Here is a 17,428-nt window from a genome sequence, read left to right on the forward strand (position 1 = left end):
GCTCTATGACATCTGCACACTGGAAACCTTCCCTTTTCAGTCACTTTCCCCTTAAGTCTAGGGGACAGAGCCAACTGCCCAGCCTTCCCCTTCCTTTCCAGCCAACACTCGTATCAGAATTCCCTATGAAAGAAAATGACCCATCACTTTTTATTTAACTCAGACTTCTGAGTAGTGCTCAATTTATCGAATATATGCTGTTTAGAATGAGATCCTAGCGAATGTCTCCATTAGCACTGGCTGACAGAACTTTCTGCAATAATGGATTTATTCTGTATGTGCTGTCCAATGTGGTAGCCACTTGCCACATGGCTACTGAGCACTTGAAATGGATCAAGGTGACTGGGGGACAGAATTTTAAATTTCATGTAATTTTAATGAACTGAAATGTAAACAGGCATGTGGCTATCGCTATAGACAGTGCAAGTATCCATGTATCTTACTTTTTTGCTCCTTTTGACCAACATTGGAAATTATCCACATCTTCTCTCTGGGCAGTATTCTATTTCCTTTTTATCTTGACCCTTATTTTATTACTTCTCTGGTTTGTCAATTCTCCTAATACAAGTGGGTTCATTTAGAAACCTTGAGCAGACACTTTACAAAACATTTCCAGTTTGAAATACTGCCTATGGCTCACTAACTAGCAGAGTCCCATAGAAACTTACATTTCTAAGACTCCTCACTCCTCAGTAGTTTTCTTGGTCTCAGAATATTGATGAAAATAGTTTGACGGTTTGTTTTTGGTTCAGAAGTAGCAGACAGACATAAGTTCTTTCTTTAAACCAAATCGGCCCTTCTGTTCTCATCCTACTGGGCTTCAGGGGCACCTGTGCTAGTGCTAGCTTTTAATTCATTGTCCTGACACTTAAATGTTGCCAGAATACCCATATTAATACTTCCACTTAGAATGCTTTGGCATATACTTCCTTATTACACCTGCTGGTTGGGATGAAGCTGTCTGAGGTTGTCAGTCATCTTTCCACCTGTTACTTTCTCCTGAAAATTACCTCCTTCATGTTTGCTGGACCACATTATTCCATGCAGGTGGTTTTCAAAGTGTAGTCCCTGGATACATTAGAAATGCAAATTCTCGAGCGCAACCCCAGGACCTCCTGAATCAGAAGTTCTGGGGTGGGCCGGGGAATTCTCAAACAATCCCAGGTCATTCTGATGCACATGCAAGTTCAAGAACCACTGCATTAGGGATTGTGAAATGGCAATCTTTAAATTCTATCATTCCTTACTCATTTACCTGCAGGAATTCCTCTGTAAAGAACTTGCCCTGATCAAGCAGGTTATCCTGAATTGCAATTTGTAGAGAAAAGGCAGGATAATCATTTCATTATTCTCCTCTAACTGTCCGTTTTCAGTGTCAGGAGTTAGTGCCATAGTGACTTCTAAGTGAGACCAATTATATGCTTTTGGCTTTTTAAAAAAGTATCATCATGAATTCAGTTTTTAATATATTCAATCTGCTCCAATCAGATGCGGCCATGGTTTGCTGGCTCTCATGCGCTTTATGATATAGTTCCAGTGGTCTTTGATGGTTTCCTTGCTTTCTGGCTCAGAAAACTGTTTCAGGCTCATCTTGCACATTTCCTCCCCCAGCCCAGGAATCACAATTCTTCAAGGAAAACTGGTTTCTTTCAGCAGGGTTGGGTTTGCAGAGACCCCAATCCAGGTGCTTGAGTGTCCACTGCGACTGGACCAGAGCTAGGAAATGTATATTTTTTAAAAGAACAAAGAAAAGAATGAATTTACACATATTTCTATTCCAAATTTAGTATTACAGGGTTTTACCTAACTCTGATTTCGAGTCTTTATTCTTTCTCAGAAAAACCTTAGTTTTAACATTAACCTAATTAGTTATTAGCTTTAACTCACACTACACAATTTCAAACAATGAATATCAATATTACTACCAATAATGCACTTACTGATTGAAATTTAGGATTTCCAGTGGCCCCATTTGTCTTTAGACTATAGTTCACTAAATTGTAGGCTCAAAGTACTATGTTTTAATGCCACTTGAAATAACACTTTCCCATGTGACTGTCACAGTTGGATTTGCAGTTGGGTTGCAGACACTTGATGCCACATGGCCAGGCACACTCCCTTAGCACTCATGAGACCTGTAGCTTCTTGCCCCAAGTACCTGTGACTCTGCCTGAGGGCTCTGGCATAGAAGTGTGGCCTGGAGCAGGTACAAGAGCAGCACAGGGCAGGCAGAAGAGACGGAGCAGTTTGGAAGGGCCAAGAGGTGACAACCCGGATACAGCCGTCAACCCACAAGACACACGAGTCCCCTTGCTCCTGAACTATGGGTTCAGCAGCATGGACGAATCTCAGAATCATCATGCTGAGTAAGAGAAGCCAAATAAAACCAAAGTACATGCTGTATGATTCCACTTATATAAAGTGTAGAGAATGCAAACAAATCTTCAAGAGAAAGTAGGTCACTGGTTCCCTGCAGACTAGTGTGGAGAAAGGGGCAGGAGGAAACTTGGCAGTGGTGAGCATGTTCACCATCATCTGCTGATTATACCTCAAAAAAAACTGTTAAAAATGCCAACAACAAAAAAAAGAAAAGCTATACTAAGATAAAACTTCTCATTATCTGACTGGCGACCATCCAAAAGCTTGCCATCATTACTTACTTTGAAAAGCTGTGGGAAACAGGGACTCTTGTACCTTGCTGGTGGGAATGCAGAATGTCGCAGGCCTATGGAACAGAATTTGGCAACATCTAACAAAATGACAAGTGCATTTACCCTTTGACCCAGCAATTCTACTTCTAGGACTCCGCCTCAAAGAAGCTGGCAAAGAAAACAACTTCACACACAGAGTTATTCATTGTGGCATTTGCAATATTGGAACAAGAACGTCTATCACTAGGGGAGAAGGTACGTTCATGCAGTGGAGTTCTCGGCACCACAGGAAGGAATGAGGAAGACTGCTGACGACAAGGAATGACCTCCAGGGCATATAGGCAAGGTGCACAACACTCTATAATATAAGGCAAGTATTTATTTGCTTTCTTTTTTCTTAAAACACTCACTAGAAAGATAAAGTCGTTGCTATGGAACAGAGAGAGGAGAGGATGCAGTGAAAATTAAGGAGGTGAGCTCTGAATTCAATGGACTTGGAAATCATGTAAATGTTTTACACATTAATAAACTTTAAATTTTTAAAGACAATCCCTAAAATTGAAAAACAGAGTCTGAAATGAACGAACCAAATTGCCTTGGATTGGATTCTACAGAAGCGGACCCTGAGACAAGAATTTGGAAGGTGATCTTGAGCAGCATCTGAAAGGAAGTGGGGAAGGAAGAAATCCATGTACAACCACATCTGCCTCGTTTAGTATTTAAGTTACTTGAATACTCCAGGACACATGTTCACATATTAAACCACCTGCTTACTCAGAATAAGGAGGAACTGTTTCTTCATTTGCTGTCAGGCACCAAAATTCATTTTTATTTAAATATATACAACAAAATTTCTAGATTTCGATTTAACAGAATAAAAAGAAAATCACATTTTATATTTCAGTCAACAAATATGCCTAACGTCAAACACTGTAAGATTTTAAATGGACTTGAGAGCAAATTAGTAACTTACATGTTATTTAAGAATCATGCCCAGTTTTATTATTTCACAAGAATGAAGCAAGGGATAAAGGTAAGCTTAACATTTCCTGGCTGTTTTTTACTGGCAAGGGGCTGGCCACTGGGTAGACAATCTCTGTTCGCATGGCACTCCTTGTTCACGAGAGTACAGAATTTTAAAAAGCCGTCATGATATGAATACACACATGAGCTATGATACATAATTCCACGGGGGGTCAGCTCCGTTCCCATCAGTAGGAGCGAATGGCCGGGGGCACTGTGGCGCAGTCAGCCTCGTTTAAAGTCCTGTCGATTACGGGTCTGTATTCCAGCGAGACCTTAAAAACGGTCAGTGGTAAGTTAGAACACAGAAATGTACAAACAGCACTCTCTTGTGCTCTTTTGAAAAATTGACTATAGAATTAGATTTGCGGACAAATATTCAGGAACTTAAGAACAAAGGTATTCACTGAACTATTTTTCAATAACAAACTTGAAAATGATCTAAAATGCACAACAGGGGACTGGCTATGTAATTTATGGTAAATCCATGTAGTGGAACACAGCAATTAAAATAACACTGTACAAAATTCTTGCTGCTTTACGATAACTCTCAAAAAGTAGGTGAAATCTGTCATACTTCACATATTTACTTCGTTTTTTCTAGTTTTAAGCGAATATTTATATACATACACATAAGATGTATACATACACACAAAACTTGAAAGAAATTTGCAAAATGATAAAGGCTATCTCTGATTGGTGAGCTTATAAATATTAATTTTCTTTATTCTCTTTGTACTCTCTATACTTTCTAAAATGAGCATATGTTTCTTTTATAATCGTAAAAAACCCTCAAACATTATTAAAAATAGGCTTGTACTAAGAGAGGGAGGTTTGACTTCTTTGTATACACCGTCAGAAAATAGCCTTCATGAAAAATCACGAAAATTTCTGCCTGCCTGAATTAAATGGACACACTAGGCACTCTACATTGAGTAATAATGACAGAGCGCAACTTAATTTCTGTAGACCCAAATAAATGATAGGGACTATCCCTTACAAGCTATGAAAAACTTAGGGTAAACACTTTATATCTTAATTATATCTCTGGAAGAAATACCAAATGGGTGAACTGTGTGTGGGTGGAAAGAACCGTGAGAAACTACCGCAATCTCAGCTAGTTTTTCCCAGGACCCTGCCCACCACCCCCCGTCCTCCACCTGCTCTCCACCCAGGGGATGTTAAGGGCTGCACAGCACCCCCAGGCTCCCCTGAGGCTGCTTCCAGGTGGTCCAGCCAATGGGAAGGGAGGGGTGCCCTGCTGTCCCACCTCCCACCCTCTGACCTTGGCTCTCGGTGGCTCCAGAATCACCATCTCCTCCCCTGCCACTAGGCCTTGGGCACTCATCCCTGCGTGGTGCCAATGCTGTGGAGAGCCACCCACCCATGCTGGATACTGAACCCCTGACCCAGGCTGGATTCTGTTTCTAGGCACAAGCCTGACTGACAGTGTCTTTTTCAGTGGTGTCTTAAATCTGTCAACAGTTGATTTAAACCCATGCTGCTCCTCCCAGTGCCTCAAATGCTGAGCTGCAGAACATGTGGGACAGCGCATGTATCAGTGCATATGTGAGCAGAACACACTCCCACGTACCTTCCCGGTCTTGACATCGACATAGGAAAGAGTATGCTTCCTCCAGTGCTCCTCAAATGGCTTCTTCTGCTGCCCCTGGATGGGCTTGGAGTAATCATACTCATCAATCCGCACCTGAGGCCAGAGAAAGTAAGTTTATTTCAGAAAATGTCATCAGCAATTCCATTCCAAATTTCTCATCACTCTAACAAAGCAATATAACCAGAAAACATGGCAAACTCATTAAAATGATACATGAGAGCAGTCTGATATGAACCCCTCAGAGCTCATTCAACAAGGTGCTCCACCATCCCAAGCTGACCTTATTCGGAGAGTGCTGGGAACTTCCTAGTCCATTTTTCAACCCATGTCCCTCCCCCCTCTACAATTCCTAATGAAAAACCATTTGTATATATCTGATCTAAAAGAAAAGAGTATGAAATAGGGTGCCACTAAGTATCACACGCAAGAAGAATGTGGTTCATTTGCCAGCTGTGTCCTCTAGTTATTGACAGGCCCCTCACTCTGTGCCAGCCCATCCTAGGGCCTCCCACGCCCTTCCTCATTCCATTTCCACCACTGCACAAGCCCCTGACACAAGGTCAGGACCTGCGCAGGCCACACGGCTGGGCAGTGGGTTTGCAGCAGCAGTGAGAGTCCAGCTCCATTTCTGCGTTTCTCTTTCTACAACTCCTAAGGCATGGATGTTGGAATTAGATTGATCTTTTATGTACTTAGAAGTTTATCAAACACTTTGTCTTTCTGCTTGGTACTCTGGGAGATTTTGCCTTCTTCTTTCAGGCTTTTTTATTTAAATGTTTTAATTTTAGCAATTCTATGAAAATTTTCAAAAACTCTTCAAGAGAAGCTAAACGCCATTAAGGAATATCTTGCACATGGTAACAGATAACACATACAAGAGCCTCTTCAGATAAAAGCCAAAAGATCCAAACACTGGGCTCTGTTTCCACTGAGGGAGGCGAGTGTGGGGGTGGGCAGAAGTGAGACCTCTTACCCAGGGGCAAGTGGGGCTGCTGCACATTCCCTCATTCCTGAACATGCAACTATGGGATGAGCTCTCCTAGGCTGAGCAGGACCTGCGTGTCTGCTGTGACCACGTGAAATGAAGACATGTTCATCCCAGCCACACAAACTGCCAACCTACAGCCTGGAGAAGCTTCCAGTCCTTCAGTACACATGACAAGTATGCTCACCAGTCTTCAAACCAAATACAAGGCAAAACTAATCCAGCCCCAATCGGTGGAGGGTAAATTAATAAAACTTCACAGTAAATTAAAATCTAATTCCTCTTGCCAATTTCCCCATTCATCCACATCCAGTCAACTAGTACAGCCGCTAACAGTGAGCCCAACACTGCCCTGAACCAAAGTCTGTGTCTGTCCTGTGGGAAGGGGCTCCAGCTTTGCTGACATGTATCCTCTATAACTTGCATTTGCCCCCAAGCTCCCCTTTCCATGATTTTTTGCGATCATATGCTGAGTGCTCTTTCCTGGCAGAATCTGACAAGTGTGCTCTGCATAAAAATCAGTTCATTTAAAAAAAACAGTGATCCAAGATGAGCATCTAGGATCCCTCTCCAGACCAGAGGGCAGGTCTGAAACAATGATTTACTCATCATTTTAAGTCAATAAATTAGCACTTTCTGGCCACAGGACTCGGGCTGCACTCTATCCTTTGCCCTAGTAAGGACGAGCGTGTCCTGCTTAGAGACACTGCAGTAGATGCTAATCCAAAGCAAGAAGGAGGGTCACCCTAGTACTGAGCATGGTGAGAACAAAGTTATGAAAGTTTATCAGAAGAAGAAAAATCATTTTTCTCAATTTACTTGTAGGAAAACGGGGTGCCATGCAGAGAAAGTGTGGGTCAGGGACTGGGCAATGCCAGTGGGGAGAAGACACAGGTGCACACGGGGTTTATCACCAAGGCGCACCTTGTAATCTTCCCTGGCGTGAGCACCACGTGACTCCTTCCGGGCCTCTGCTCCATAAATCGTCTGAAGCGCGCAAAGCATCAGGTTCTGCAGCTCCAGGGTCTCTACCAGGTCAGTATTCCAGACCATTCCTGGGGACACACAAGGCACCCGTGAGAGACAGACAGGACCCAGTCAGATGGGCGCTTTGGGCTTAGCCATGGGCTCACCAGGGTCCCCTGAGAGAGCCAGGGTGGGATGATGTTGGCGCTAATTGGACGGACACGGCCCTGAAGCAGCCCACCCTGCAGACATCAGCACCCCAATTATGTGCAAGGGCCTGCAAACCGCTCACCTCTGTCAAACGTCTTCAGATGCTTAAGGTCTCCGTAGAGCTGGCTAATTTTCTCACAGCCTTCCTGTAACACGCTTCCCACACGGAACACTGCAGCATGACTTTGCATCGACTGTAATACGAAATATTTCTAAACTTTTAAGCCATATGAAGAAGCCACACCAAGAACTCTTAAACTTTCAGATTTTCTTCTTAATCTATTTCATTTTTTGGTAAAATATTTATGTAAATTAAATAGAAAAACCAGGAAGTTCAGACTGAGTTTATTACTCTGAATTTTAAAATGAAATTTTTTTGTTTACGAGAAATTTTAAGACATAGTCTCTTAGCAACTTTCAAATATGCAACACAGTTATTATTAACCATAGTCACCATTACATCCCCAAGACCTATGTTATAACTCAAAGTTTGTAGTTTTTGACCACTTTCACAAATTTTGCCCACCTTCCACCCCCTGCCTCTGGCAACCACGAACCTGTTCTATCTATGAACTTTTTTCTTTTAAGATTCCACATGTGAGTGAGATCAAATGATATTTGTCTCTCTCCATCTGACTTATTTCATTCAGCATAATGCCCTCAAGGTCCATCCATGTTGTCGCAAACGGCAGGATTTCATTCTTTTTTATGGCTGAATAATATTCTATTGTATATATATACACACTACATCTTCTTTACCCACCCATCAATGGACACCTAGGTTGTTTCCACATCTTGACTACCATAAATGCTGCTGCAATGAACATGGGGAGCATACATCTTTTCAAGTTAGTATTTTTGTTTTCTTTGGATACATATCCTAGAAGTGGAATTGCTGGATCATATGGTAGTTCCATTTTTAATTTTTTGAGGAACCTCCATATTATTTTCTGTAGTGGCTGTACCAGTTTACATTCCCACCAACAGTGCACAACAGTTCTCTTTTCTCCACACCCTTGTCAACATTTGCCGTTTCTTGTGTTTTTGATGACAGCCATTCTAATAGGTATGAGGTGATATCTCATTGTGGTTTTGATTTGCACTTCCCTGATGACTAGTGATGTTGAGCATCTTTTCATGGCCATCTGTATGTCTTCTTTGGGAAAATGTCTATTCAGGTTCTCTGCCCATTTTTTAATTGGGTTGTTTCTTTGTTGTTGAGATGTATGAACTCTTTATTATTTTGGATATCAGCCGCTTATCGGATTAATGGTTTGCACATATTTTCTCCCATTAGGTAGGCTGCCTTTTTATTTTGTTGATGGTTTCCTTTATTGTGCAGAAGCTTTTGTTTCATGTAGCCTCACTTATTTATTTTTGCTTTTGTTGCCTTTGCTTTGGGTGTCAGATTAAAAAATTCATCACCAAGACAGATGTCAAGGAGCTTACTGCCTAGGTTTTTTTCTAGAGTTTTGTAGTTTCAGGTCGTACGTTCAAGTCTTTAAACCCGTTTTGAGTTAACTCCTGTGTATGGTATAAGAAAGGGGTCCAGTTTTCCTAACACCATATACTGGTGACTGTCCTTTCCCCACTGTATATTCTTGGCTCCTTTGTTGTAAACTAATTGACCATATATGTGTAGGTTTGCTTCTGGGCTCTCTATTCTATCCCATTGACCTATAGTCCATTTTTATGCCAATACCCTACTGTTTTGATTACTATAGCTTTGTAACAAAGTTTAAAGTCAGGGAGCATAATGGCTCCATCTTTGTTCTTCTTTCTCAAGATTGCTTTGGCTGTTCAGGGTCTTTTATGATTCCATACAAATTTTAGGGTTATTTTTTCTATTTCCGTGAAAAATGCCATTGGAATTTTGATAAAGATTGCACTGAATCCTGTAGATTGCTTTGGGTAGTATGGAAATTTTAACAATCTTAATTCTTTCAATCCATGAGCATGGAATATATTTCCATTTATTTGTGTCTTCTTCAATTTCTTTCACTAATGTTTTATAGTTTTCAGGTTACAGGTCTTCACTTCCTTGGTCAAATTTATTCCTAGGTATTTTATTCTGTTTGATGCAATTGGAAATAGGATTGTTTTCTTAACTTCTCTTTCTAATAGTTCATTATTAGCATATATAGCAATGAAACAGATTTTTGTATATTGATTTTGTATCCTGCAACTTTACTGGATTCATTTATGTGTTAGTTTTAACAGATTTTTGGTGGAGTCTTTAGGGTTTTCTAGATATAGTATCACGTCATCTGTAAATAGTGACAGTTTTACTTCTTCCTTTCTACTTCTGATCCCTTTTGTTTCTTCTTCCCACCTAATTGCTCTGGCTAGGGCTTCCAATACTATGTTGAGTAGGAGTGGCAAGAGTGGACACCCTTGTCTTATTCCTGATCTTAGAGGAAAAGCTTTCAGCTTTTCACTGTTGAGTATGATGTTGGCTGTGGGCCTGTCATATATGGCCTCTACTACGTTGAGGTATATTCCCTCTATACCTACATTGTTGGGAGTTTTTATCATAGTGGATATTAAAATGAAGTTTTGATTAAAGCTTTAAAAAAATGTTTCTACTGGGGTTGGCCCCGTGGCCGAGTGGTTAAGTTTGCGTGCTCCGCTGCAGGCGGCCCAGTGTTTTGTTGGTTCGAATCCTGGGCGTGGACATGGCACTGCTCATCAAACCACGCTGAGGCAGCATCCCACATGCCACAACTAGAAAGACCCACAACAAAGAATATACAACTATGTACCAGGGGGCTTTGGGGAGAAAAAGGAAAAAAATAAAATCTTTAAAAAAAAAAAAAAGTTTCTACTAAGTATGTGTCTTTTTTTTTTTTTTGCAGGGAAAAGATTCACCCTGAGTTAATATCTGTTGCCAATTTTCCTCTTTTTTTTTTTTTCTCCACAAAGGCCCAGTGCATGGTTGTATATTCTAAGTTAGGGTCCTTCTAGTTCTTCTACATGAGCCGCTGCCACAGCATGGCAACCAACAGACGAGTGGTGTGGTTCTGCAACCAGGAAGCGAACCTGGGCCACTCAAGCAGTAAGAGCGCCGAACTTTAACCACCAGGCCATCAGAGCTGGCTCAAGTACATGTCCTAAACCAAACCCACATACGTTATTTAAAGTGGAATATTTTGCAACTATGGCAGGCAGAGTTTCTGGAACACACCCAGGATCAGTGATTCCAAGCAGATTTCTTTTGATGTAGGACATACTGAATGGTGGCGGACAGGGCATAAGCACTCCACCATGAATTCCCGAGGAGACAGCAGCCCTGTGCTGGTCACAGGACGCCTTGCTGCCCACTTATGAGGTCTGGTGGTAAATGTCAGAGGAACCAGCAGACACCTCTTGGTGATACAAGCTGAGAAGTGCTAAGACTATGAGGTGGTCAGCGTCAGCAGTGAGTGGTGAGGTAGAGGGAGAAGTAAGAAGCCCAGGAACCCTCACTGTTTGCTCTTCTGGTTATTCTGTAAAAACTCCTCCTGTATTAAGTACTTCATAGCTTTCCTGTTTATGCTCATAAGAAATGTGATACAAAATAAACCTGAAACTTACTTAAGTCTGCTGAGAAGTGAGATCTATCTTTGTTTCCTATCATTGACTGATCTTTCCTTTCATCCCTCTTAAAAACCCCTTCATCATATGCTCACAGGACGGACCCAGGCCTATTTCTGGACGTGACTTTGTTCCATTAATCGAGATGTCTCCTTCTCTACCAATATGAGACTAACCACTTCCTAATTTAATTCTACTTAATAGACTTTTCATCTATTTCTTTAGAGTGTTACGTAATTATAAGATTATAATGCACACCATCAATGTCATGGTTTCTCAGGAAGAGCAAATGGAAAAAAGTCTTAGAATCTAGTAAATAAACTGTTAAAACATTCTTTTATGTCCTTCAGTATTCATATTTTTTCATACCCTTTTTACCTATTTCTGGTTAGGTTTATTCAAGGCATTTTAAACTGTGGTGGCTGCAGTGCAAATGAGCTATTAACATTTGAATGGATTACTGCTGGCATATTGGAAAGCTACTGATTTTTGTATATGAATCTTTTATCCAAACACCTTACTTCATTCTTGTATTGTTTTTACTAGGTTTTCAATTTATTCTCCTGGAATTTTCAGGTAATCACATTGGCAAGTAATGACAATTCCGTCTATTCCTTTTCAACATATACCTCATTTCTTTTTTGTTTCTTACTGATTAGCTGGAATCAGGAGAAAAACTGCTTCCCCTCCACTCAAATGTCAATCCACGAGGGCAGGAATTTTTGTTTTGCTCAGTGCTCACTCTGGCCTCATGAACACTGCCTGGCACACAGCAGACACCGATACATGCCTTATTTGTGGTAATGTCTCTAGCACTACCTTTTTCAAATCTTTCAAGGATTTGACATTTTCCTATCTGAACATAGGTCCCCATAGCCTATGCAATGATCAGACCTGTCCTTACTGACCTCCAACCCTGGTATCAGCACCCTACAAAAGTCCTGTGCAGTACCACTTGACTGCTTTTCCTTAAAGGTGCTTGTTTCTTTACCTATTTTCCTCACCTTCCATGATGGCTCCCTGAAGCCGTCTCACCTGAAGACAGAATCAGTCCTATGAGAACGGCAGTATGTGACATTTTTTCTTTGGGTGGTGTTTATGTGTATGTCCCACTGGATCCCTTTAGGGATATGACTAAAGCAAGGGGCTCCTTTTCAGAAAATGCCCCTACTCAGAAATTCTTGCAAATAATTTCAAGTGGACAGAGATCTCATTCACAGACCAAGAATTTATGTATTAGAAGAGTTTGATTCTTAACTGCTTTACATTTTATTTTTATATTATCTAAACCTGTATTATCCAATGCAATGGCCACCAACCACATGTAGCTAATTATATTAAAACTGAAATGAAATAAAATAAAAATTCAGTTCTTTAGTCAGACTGGCCACATTTCAGATGCTCCAGTCACATGGGGTCAAAGACATGGAACATCTCCATTCTCACAGAATGTTCCACTGGACATGCTCATCTGGAAGGTGAGTACTCTAACCAATGCACAGATTACGTACGGTACCACCCACTATCCACACTCTCCTCTTCCTGATTTTATGGAGGGGCAGCAATGGGCCTAATTTAAGGACATTTCCCAGAGTTGCCAGAAGCTGGGTGTGATGATGGGATGACTTTCTTGACAGTGAGAAGTGCTGGGATTTCGGGAAGACTGTCAAGGGACGCTCCCAGCTGGGCATTGAGCTTCTGCTCCTTCAGGCCGTGACATAGACGATGGCCAGAGACGACCTGGGGAGGGAAGCCACACACAAGCACCCTGGAGTGCACAAGAGAAGACTGACTCCCAGATGTGCAGGGCCGTTATTTCTGCCCTGGGCGGCTCCCTCCAGCTTCTCTGTGGAAAGACATGCACTTGTACCTGATTTAGGCCCCATCTCTTTTATACTCCTATTTGAAATAGCAAGGAGTATGTCCTGCTGCTGCTGACCCCAAACCCCAGTGCAGGGCTAGTTAATGCGGAGGACTGCTCACTCCACTGTCCAGGTTTTACCTTCTGCATGCTGAGTCGCAGTTCCGACGTTCTTATACTGCCATCAGCAAACCTCAGTTTGTCAAGATTCATGACAGATTCTTCCCCAGCATTTGGTTTAATGGGGGGAACTTTATCTCCTAAAAAAAGAAAGCTAGAATTTAACTTGTGAAAAACATTTAGAAAAACCAGATGGATTCTGAATGACAAAAAAGGTGGACTATAACCTTTCTGGGAGTTTGGAAAGCGACAGGTAACTGAGCTAACACTCTGCTAGGGCCACCCGTGCCTGAGGAACCACCTATTTACTGGGGCTAAAGAGTAACATAAGGATGGAATTTCTGGCAGAGTAGTGTCCAATAAGTAATCTCTGGATGAACAAAACAGAAACCCTCTCTCAAGTTTAAAACTTGGATTTGTGCAAACAGGCCTTTCAGGATTATTCTAGTAAAGGAAAAAGGGCATCTTCCAGAGCCGCAGTTCTCAGCCATTCAGGGAGGAGGGAGGGGGCTGGCAGCATGTTTAAAGTCCCCTGCTGAGCCTGATCCTTGCACCCTCTCACCCAAACCTCAAGATCTGCTGTTTTCGCCTTCCTAAAAAGACAAATGTTTTGAGCATTTTTAAGGTTTTTGTTGGGGATGACATGTTTTGTTTTTTTTTTGAGGAAGATTAGCCCTGAGCTAACTGCTGCCAATCCTCCTCTTTTCGCTGAGGAAGACTGGCCCTGAGCTAACATCCATGCCTATCTTCCTCTACTTCATACATGGGACACCTACCACAGCATGGCTTGATGAGCGGTGCCACGTCTGCACCTGAGATCCGAACCAGCAAACCCCAGGCTGACAAAGCGGAATGTGCGCAATTAACCCGTGCGCCACCGGGCTGGTCCGGGGGATGACATGTTTTTAATGTACTTTGTTCAACAGGTAATACACGCAGGACACATGAAGTGCAGGACACAAGGGTCTGCAGGCGGACCAGGGCTGCTAGCAGCCACGCCCTCTCCACAGACTGGGCACTGGCCCTCATGGACCTGCTCTTCTAACAGGCTGCTCTTTCTTTGGCTTGTTTTTAATGTCTTAAAAAATGATCATTCAGTAGAGTTAATTTTCTCTCTTTAGGTGCACAGTCCTACAAATTTTAACACATGTATGGGTTCCTGTAACCACCATAATCAGGACACAGAACAGGGTTTAAACATTTTAACATTTAAAATGTTCACATTTGGAGGGAAGTAGTGGTACAAACATTTTTTCCTTTCCTTTTTCATTTTTAAAAATTAAATTAGAGTACAATACCATTTTTAGTGTAGAGTTCTGCAAGTTTTGACAGAGTTACATAAAGCCCCACCACAAGCAGGATATAGTCCCCAGCAGCCAGTGATCCAACTTATTCCCAAGTTTTGCCTTTTCCAGATTGTCATATAAACAGAATCATATGTATGTAGGCGTTTGAGCCTGGATCATACAGCCTAATACATTGAGATTCATTCAAGTTGTTGCTTGTATGGGTAGGGTGTTTCTTTTTACTGCTGAGTTTAGAAAAATTTTAAAAAGTGTGCATTGATCCTTTAGATACAAAAGGACAAAGTATTCTTACAAAACTTCCTTTTTCTCATTTCCAAAGAAAGGGAACCTCCAATTTTCTGTTTGCTCTGAGAGATCTGATGCCCGACTCTCTGCTACAGTGAAATGAGCGCTAGATCTGGTGTCAGACTAAGTGGGCTCGACTCCTGCGTTTGCAGCAAGGATGGGGACAAGGCCCTGCCTTGGCGTTTCAGCCTTGAGCTGTGGTCAAAGCAAGGGGGAGAGTATGTCCGAAAATGTGCCTTGTCCTCTTTATTAGGTGCATCTTGACAGCTGCAGATATGAAAGGGCGCAGCACCTTGTTACACTAAGGGCTATGTTTATTAGTGGGTTAGCAAGACTGCACTGTTTCTACAGCATAACTTTCGCCGATTTAAAATCCATACAAAAAACTTTTGTTCAATAAAAACAGAACTGATACACAACAATTAACACAGTGAAATGTCTTGGGAAGAGTGGGGGCCCGGGGAAGCTCCCATCCTTGCCTTAGGAACAGTGCCTCCACCTCGGTGTCATTCCAAGGAAAATGGTCAAGGTGACCATTGTGAAGACCCTTTCGAAGGTCAGAGCAACAGTGTCCTCTCCTTAGTGGGACTCAGAAAGTGTGGACTCACACTTCCAGGACGTGGTACTGACATGGCATTTCTTCCCAGCAAGATCAGTGACTGAGCTCCACTCTGTCACTGAAGGGCCGCGGTGACCACCCTTCCTCTGTCTACAGTAAGCCATCCCGCTCTCCTTTAACAGACCAGTTACATTTCCTTTCTAGAACAGCCTCAATCATTTTCCTGGAACAAGGCACATATTCATTTATACTTATTATTTACAAGATTTCATAGCAAGTCATTTATATCAGGCAAGTAATATATGGTAAACTTCCCCGCAAAATAACAATTTCCTGATAGTGACTTTTTTTTAAGTTTTTCTTTTTTCTAAAGATAGCATCTGAGCTAACAACTGTTGCCAATCTTTCTTTTTTTTTTTTAATTGTTTTTTCTCCCCAAATCCCCCCAGCACATAGTTGTATATTTCAGTTGTGGGTCCTGCTAGTTGTCGCATGTGGGACACCACCTCAACATGGCCTGATGAGTGGTGCCATGTCCGCACCCAGGATTCAAACAGGTGAAACCCTGGGCCGCCGAAACAGAGCACACGAACTTAACCATTTGGCCACAGGGCCAGCCCCGATAGTGACTTTTCTAAGCAGACATCATGAGAGCAAAGAAAAAAATTTGACCAAAAAAAAGGTTACCCTCAACTATGAAGTTAAAAATACTACCACTAACTGATCACTAAGCGAATTTCCAATTATAAATCAAGACTTTGTAACCTCTCCCTCCTGAGACAGCCGGGCTACTTAAGAAAACACATACCAGGTTTGCAGGACTCTGCAATACTCAGGGCACACGCCCGGCCAAAGACAACCAGGTCCAAGAGCGAGTTTGCCCCAAGACGGTTGGCGCCATGCACTGAGGCACAGGCGGCCTCCCCACAAGCGTACAGGCCAGGCACGACCTGATCCTGGCCGTTCACATGCTTCAGAACCTGTGGGAAAGAAGACAGAGGACTGAAGGAGCGCAGTCTGCACAGGTCCACCCCATCCCCTGCCGCGGAGTGTCTGTGCCATAGTCAGAGAAAAAAGAGGAAGTCAGGACTGATCCACTCACTACAAGGAACCCTCTGAGTCGTCTCCTCCCTCAGTCGCCCTGTGCCGAGGTCCAAGGACCCCGAAGGCGGCGCCTGTGACCTAACCCCAGGTCTAATGTGTATTAGAAACCTCCTCCCACCTCTGATGTGACCCCTTTTATTCCCACACTCCAGGCCTAGACTCAGACGAAGGGAGCATGGCAGGGGCAGGGAGGAGACCCGAGTTGTCAATCAGACTGTCCAACCTATGAGTCACCTATAAAGTGTGAGAGCACTTCCTGCCCACCTCGCCTGGTGAGGAACTAAAATAAGGTAACTGACTGAAAAGCTCTCTGTGAAGTGAAAACCACCCACAGGGATTAACTGTAAAAACAACTTGCAAGTTCACTGTAAAAATAACAAGATCATATAGAAAAATAATTATAACTGGAAAGAATTGCAAATGATACTGTATCTACGGCTCTTCACTAAGGAGGGATTTATAAATTATTAATAATTGTTATTAAGCAGTAAATGCAAAATCTGGAATAGAACTAAGGCCTTTCCCTGCCCTTCGGTAGCAGTGATTTAAAGTAAGTGCAGCCTACCAAATGACACAGTACTTTTTTGAGGAAAATATCTGTCTTTTCCTCTAATTAAGATCCAAAGGGACAACTGCGAGGTGTCCCACTGCTCCTGCCCCCTTTCCGGCAGTGAAGGGGTCTCAGTGGCATCACCTGCCCCTTGTAGTTGGTGGGAATGCCACCCATGTTATAATGCACGGTGGGAAGGACAGGGATGGGCTCCTTGGTGACATCCACACCCGCGAAGATCATGGCCGTCTCTGAAATGCCTGGCAGGCGTGTGGCCAGCTGCTGCGGGGGAAGGTGGTGCAACTGCAGGTAGACATGATCCTTCTCAGGGCCACAGCCTCTGGTGAAAAAGGACATCACAGCATGAGACAAAGAATAGTAATTATACAAAACGTGAGATCACAAAATCATTGAAGCATATGAGGCTCCACATGATTTGATGCTCAAGACAGTTTCCCCCTCAATACTCATCACATCTTTCCCAAGCACCTACGACGCACCAGGGTGGACACCAGGTACGGAGACATAGCCGCGAACAACAGACAGACATCCTGCCCGCCCTGAGCTCACACTCCAGTCTCGGGAGGTCACAATTTGCTATGTTTCCCTTGGTAAATGT

The 17,428-nt window shown here is 42.6% G+C and overlaps 1 protein-coding gene across 2 annotated transcripts in view; it reads right to left on the reverse strand.

Moving 5' to 3' along the window:
- Positions 1–3,008: 3,008 nt before the first annotated feature.
- Positions 3,009–17,428, reverse strand: part of SDHA (succinate dehydrogenase complex flavoprotein subunit A) — a 28,030-nt gene continuing 13,610 nt past the window's right edge. For both annotated transcript variants that reach the window (XM_046671725.1, XM_046671724.1), the window contains exons 9-15: positions 16,954–17,149; positions 15,964–16,135; positions 13,026–13,144; positions 7,533–7,644; positions 7,199–7,329; positions 5,269–5,382; positions 3,009–3,949 (exon numbers count right to left, since the gene is read on the reverse strand). In XM_046671725.1, coding sequence (XP_046527681.1) covers positions 3,863–3,949; positions 5,269–5,382; positions 7,199–7,329; positions 7,533–7,644; positions 13,026–13,144; positions 15,964–16,135; positions 16,954–17,149 — 931 coding nt within the window. In that variant the 3' untranslated portion in view covers positions 3,009–3,862. The remainder of the gene's footprint in view (positions 3,950–5,268; positions 5,383–7,198; positions 7,330–7,532; positions 7,645–13,025; positions 13,145–15,963; positions 16,136–16,953; positions 17,150–17,428) is intronic.

The sequence above is a fragment of the Equus quagga genome, chromosome 9, assembly GCF_021613505.1.
Source record: "Equus quagga isolate Etosha38 chromosome 9, UCLA_HA_Equagga_1.0, whole genome shotgun sequence".
Taxonomy (NCBI): domain Eukaryota; kingdom Metazoa; phylum Chordata; class Mammalia; order Perissodactyla; family Equidae; genus Equus; species Equus quagga.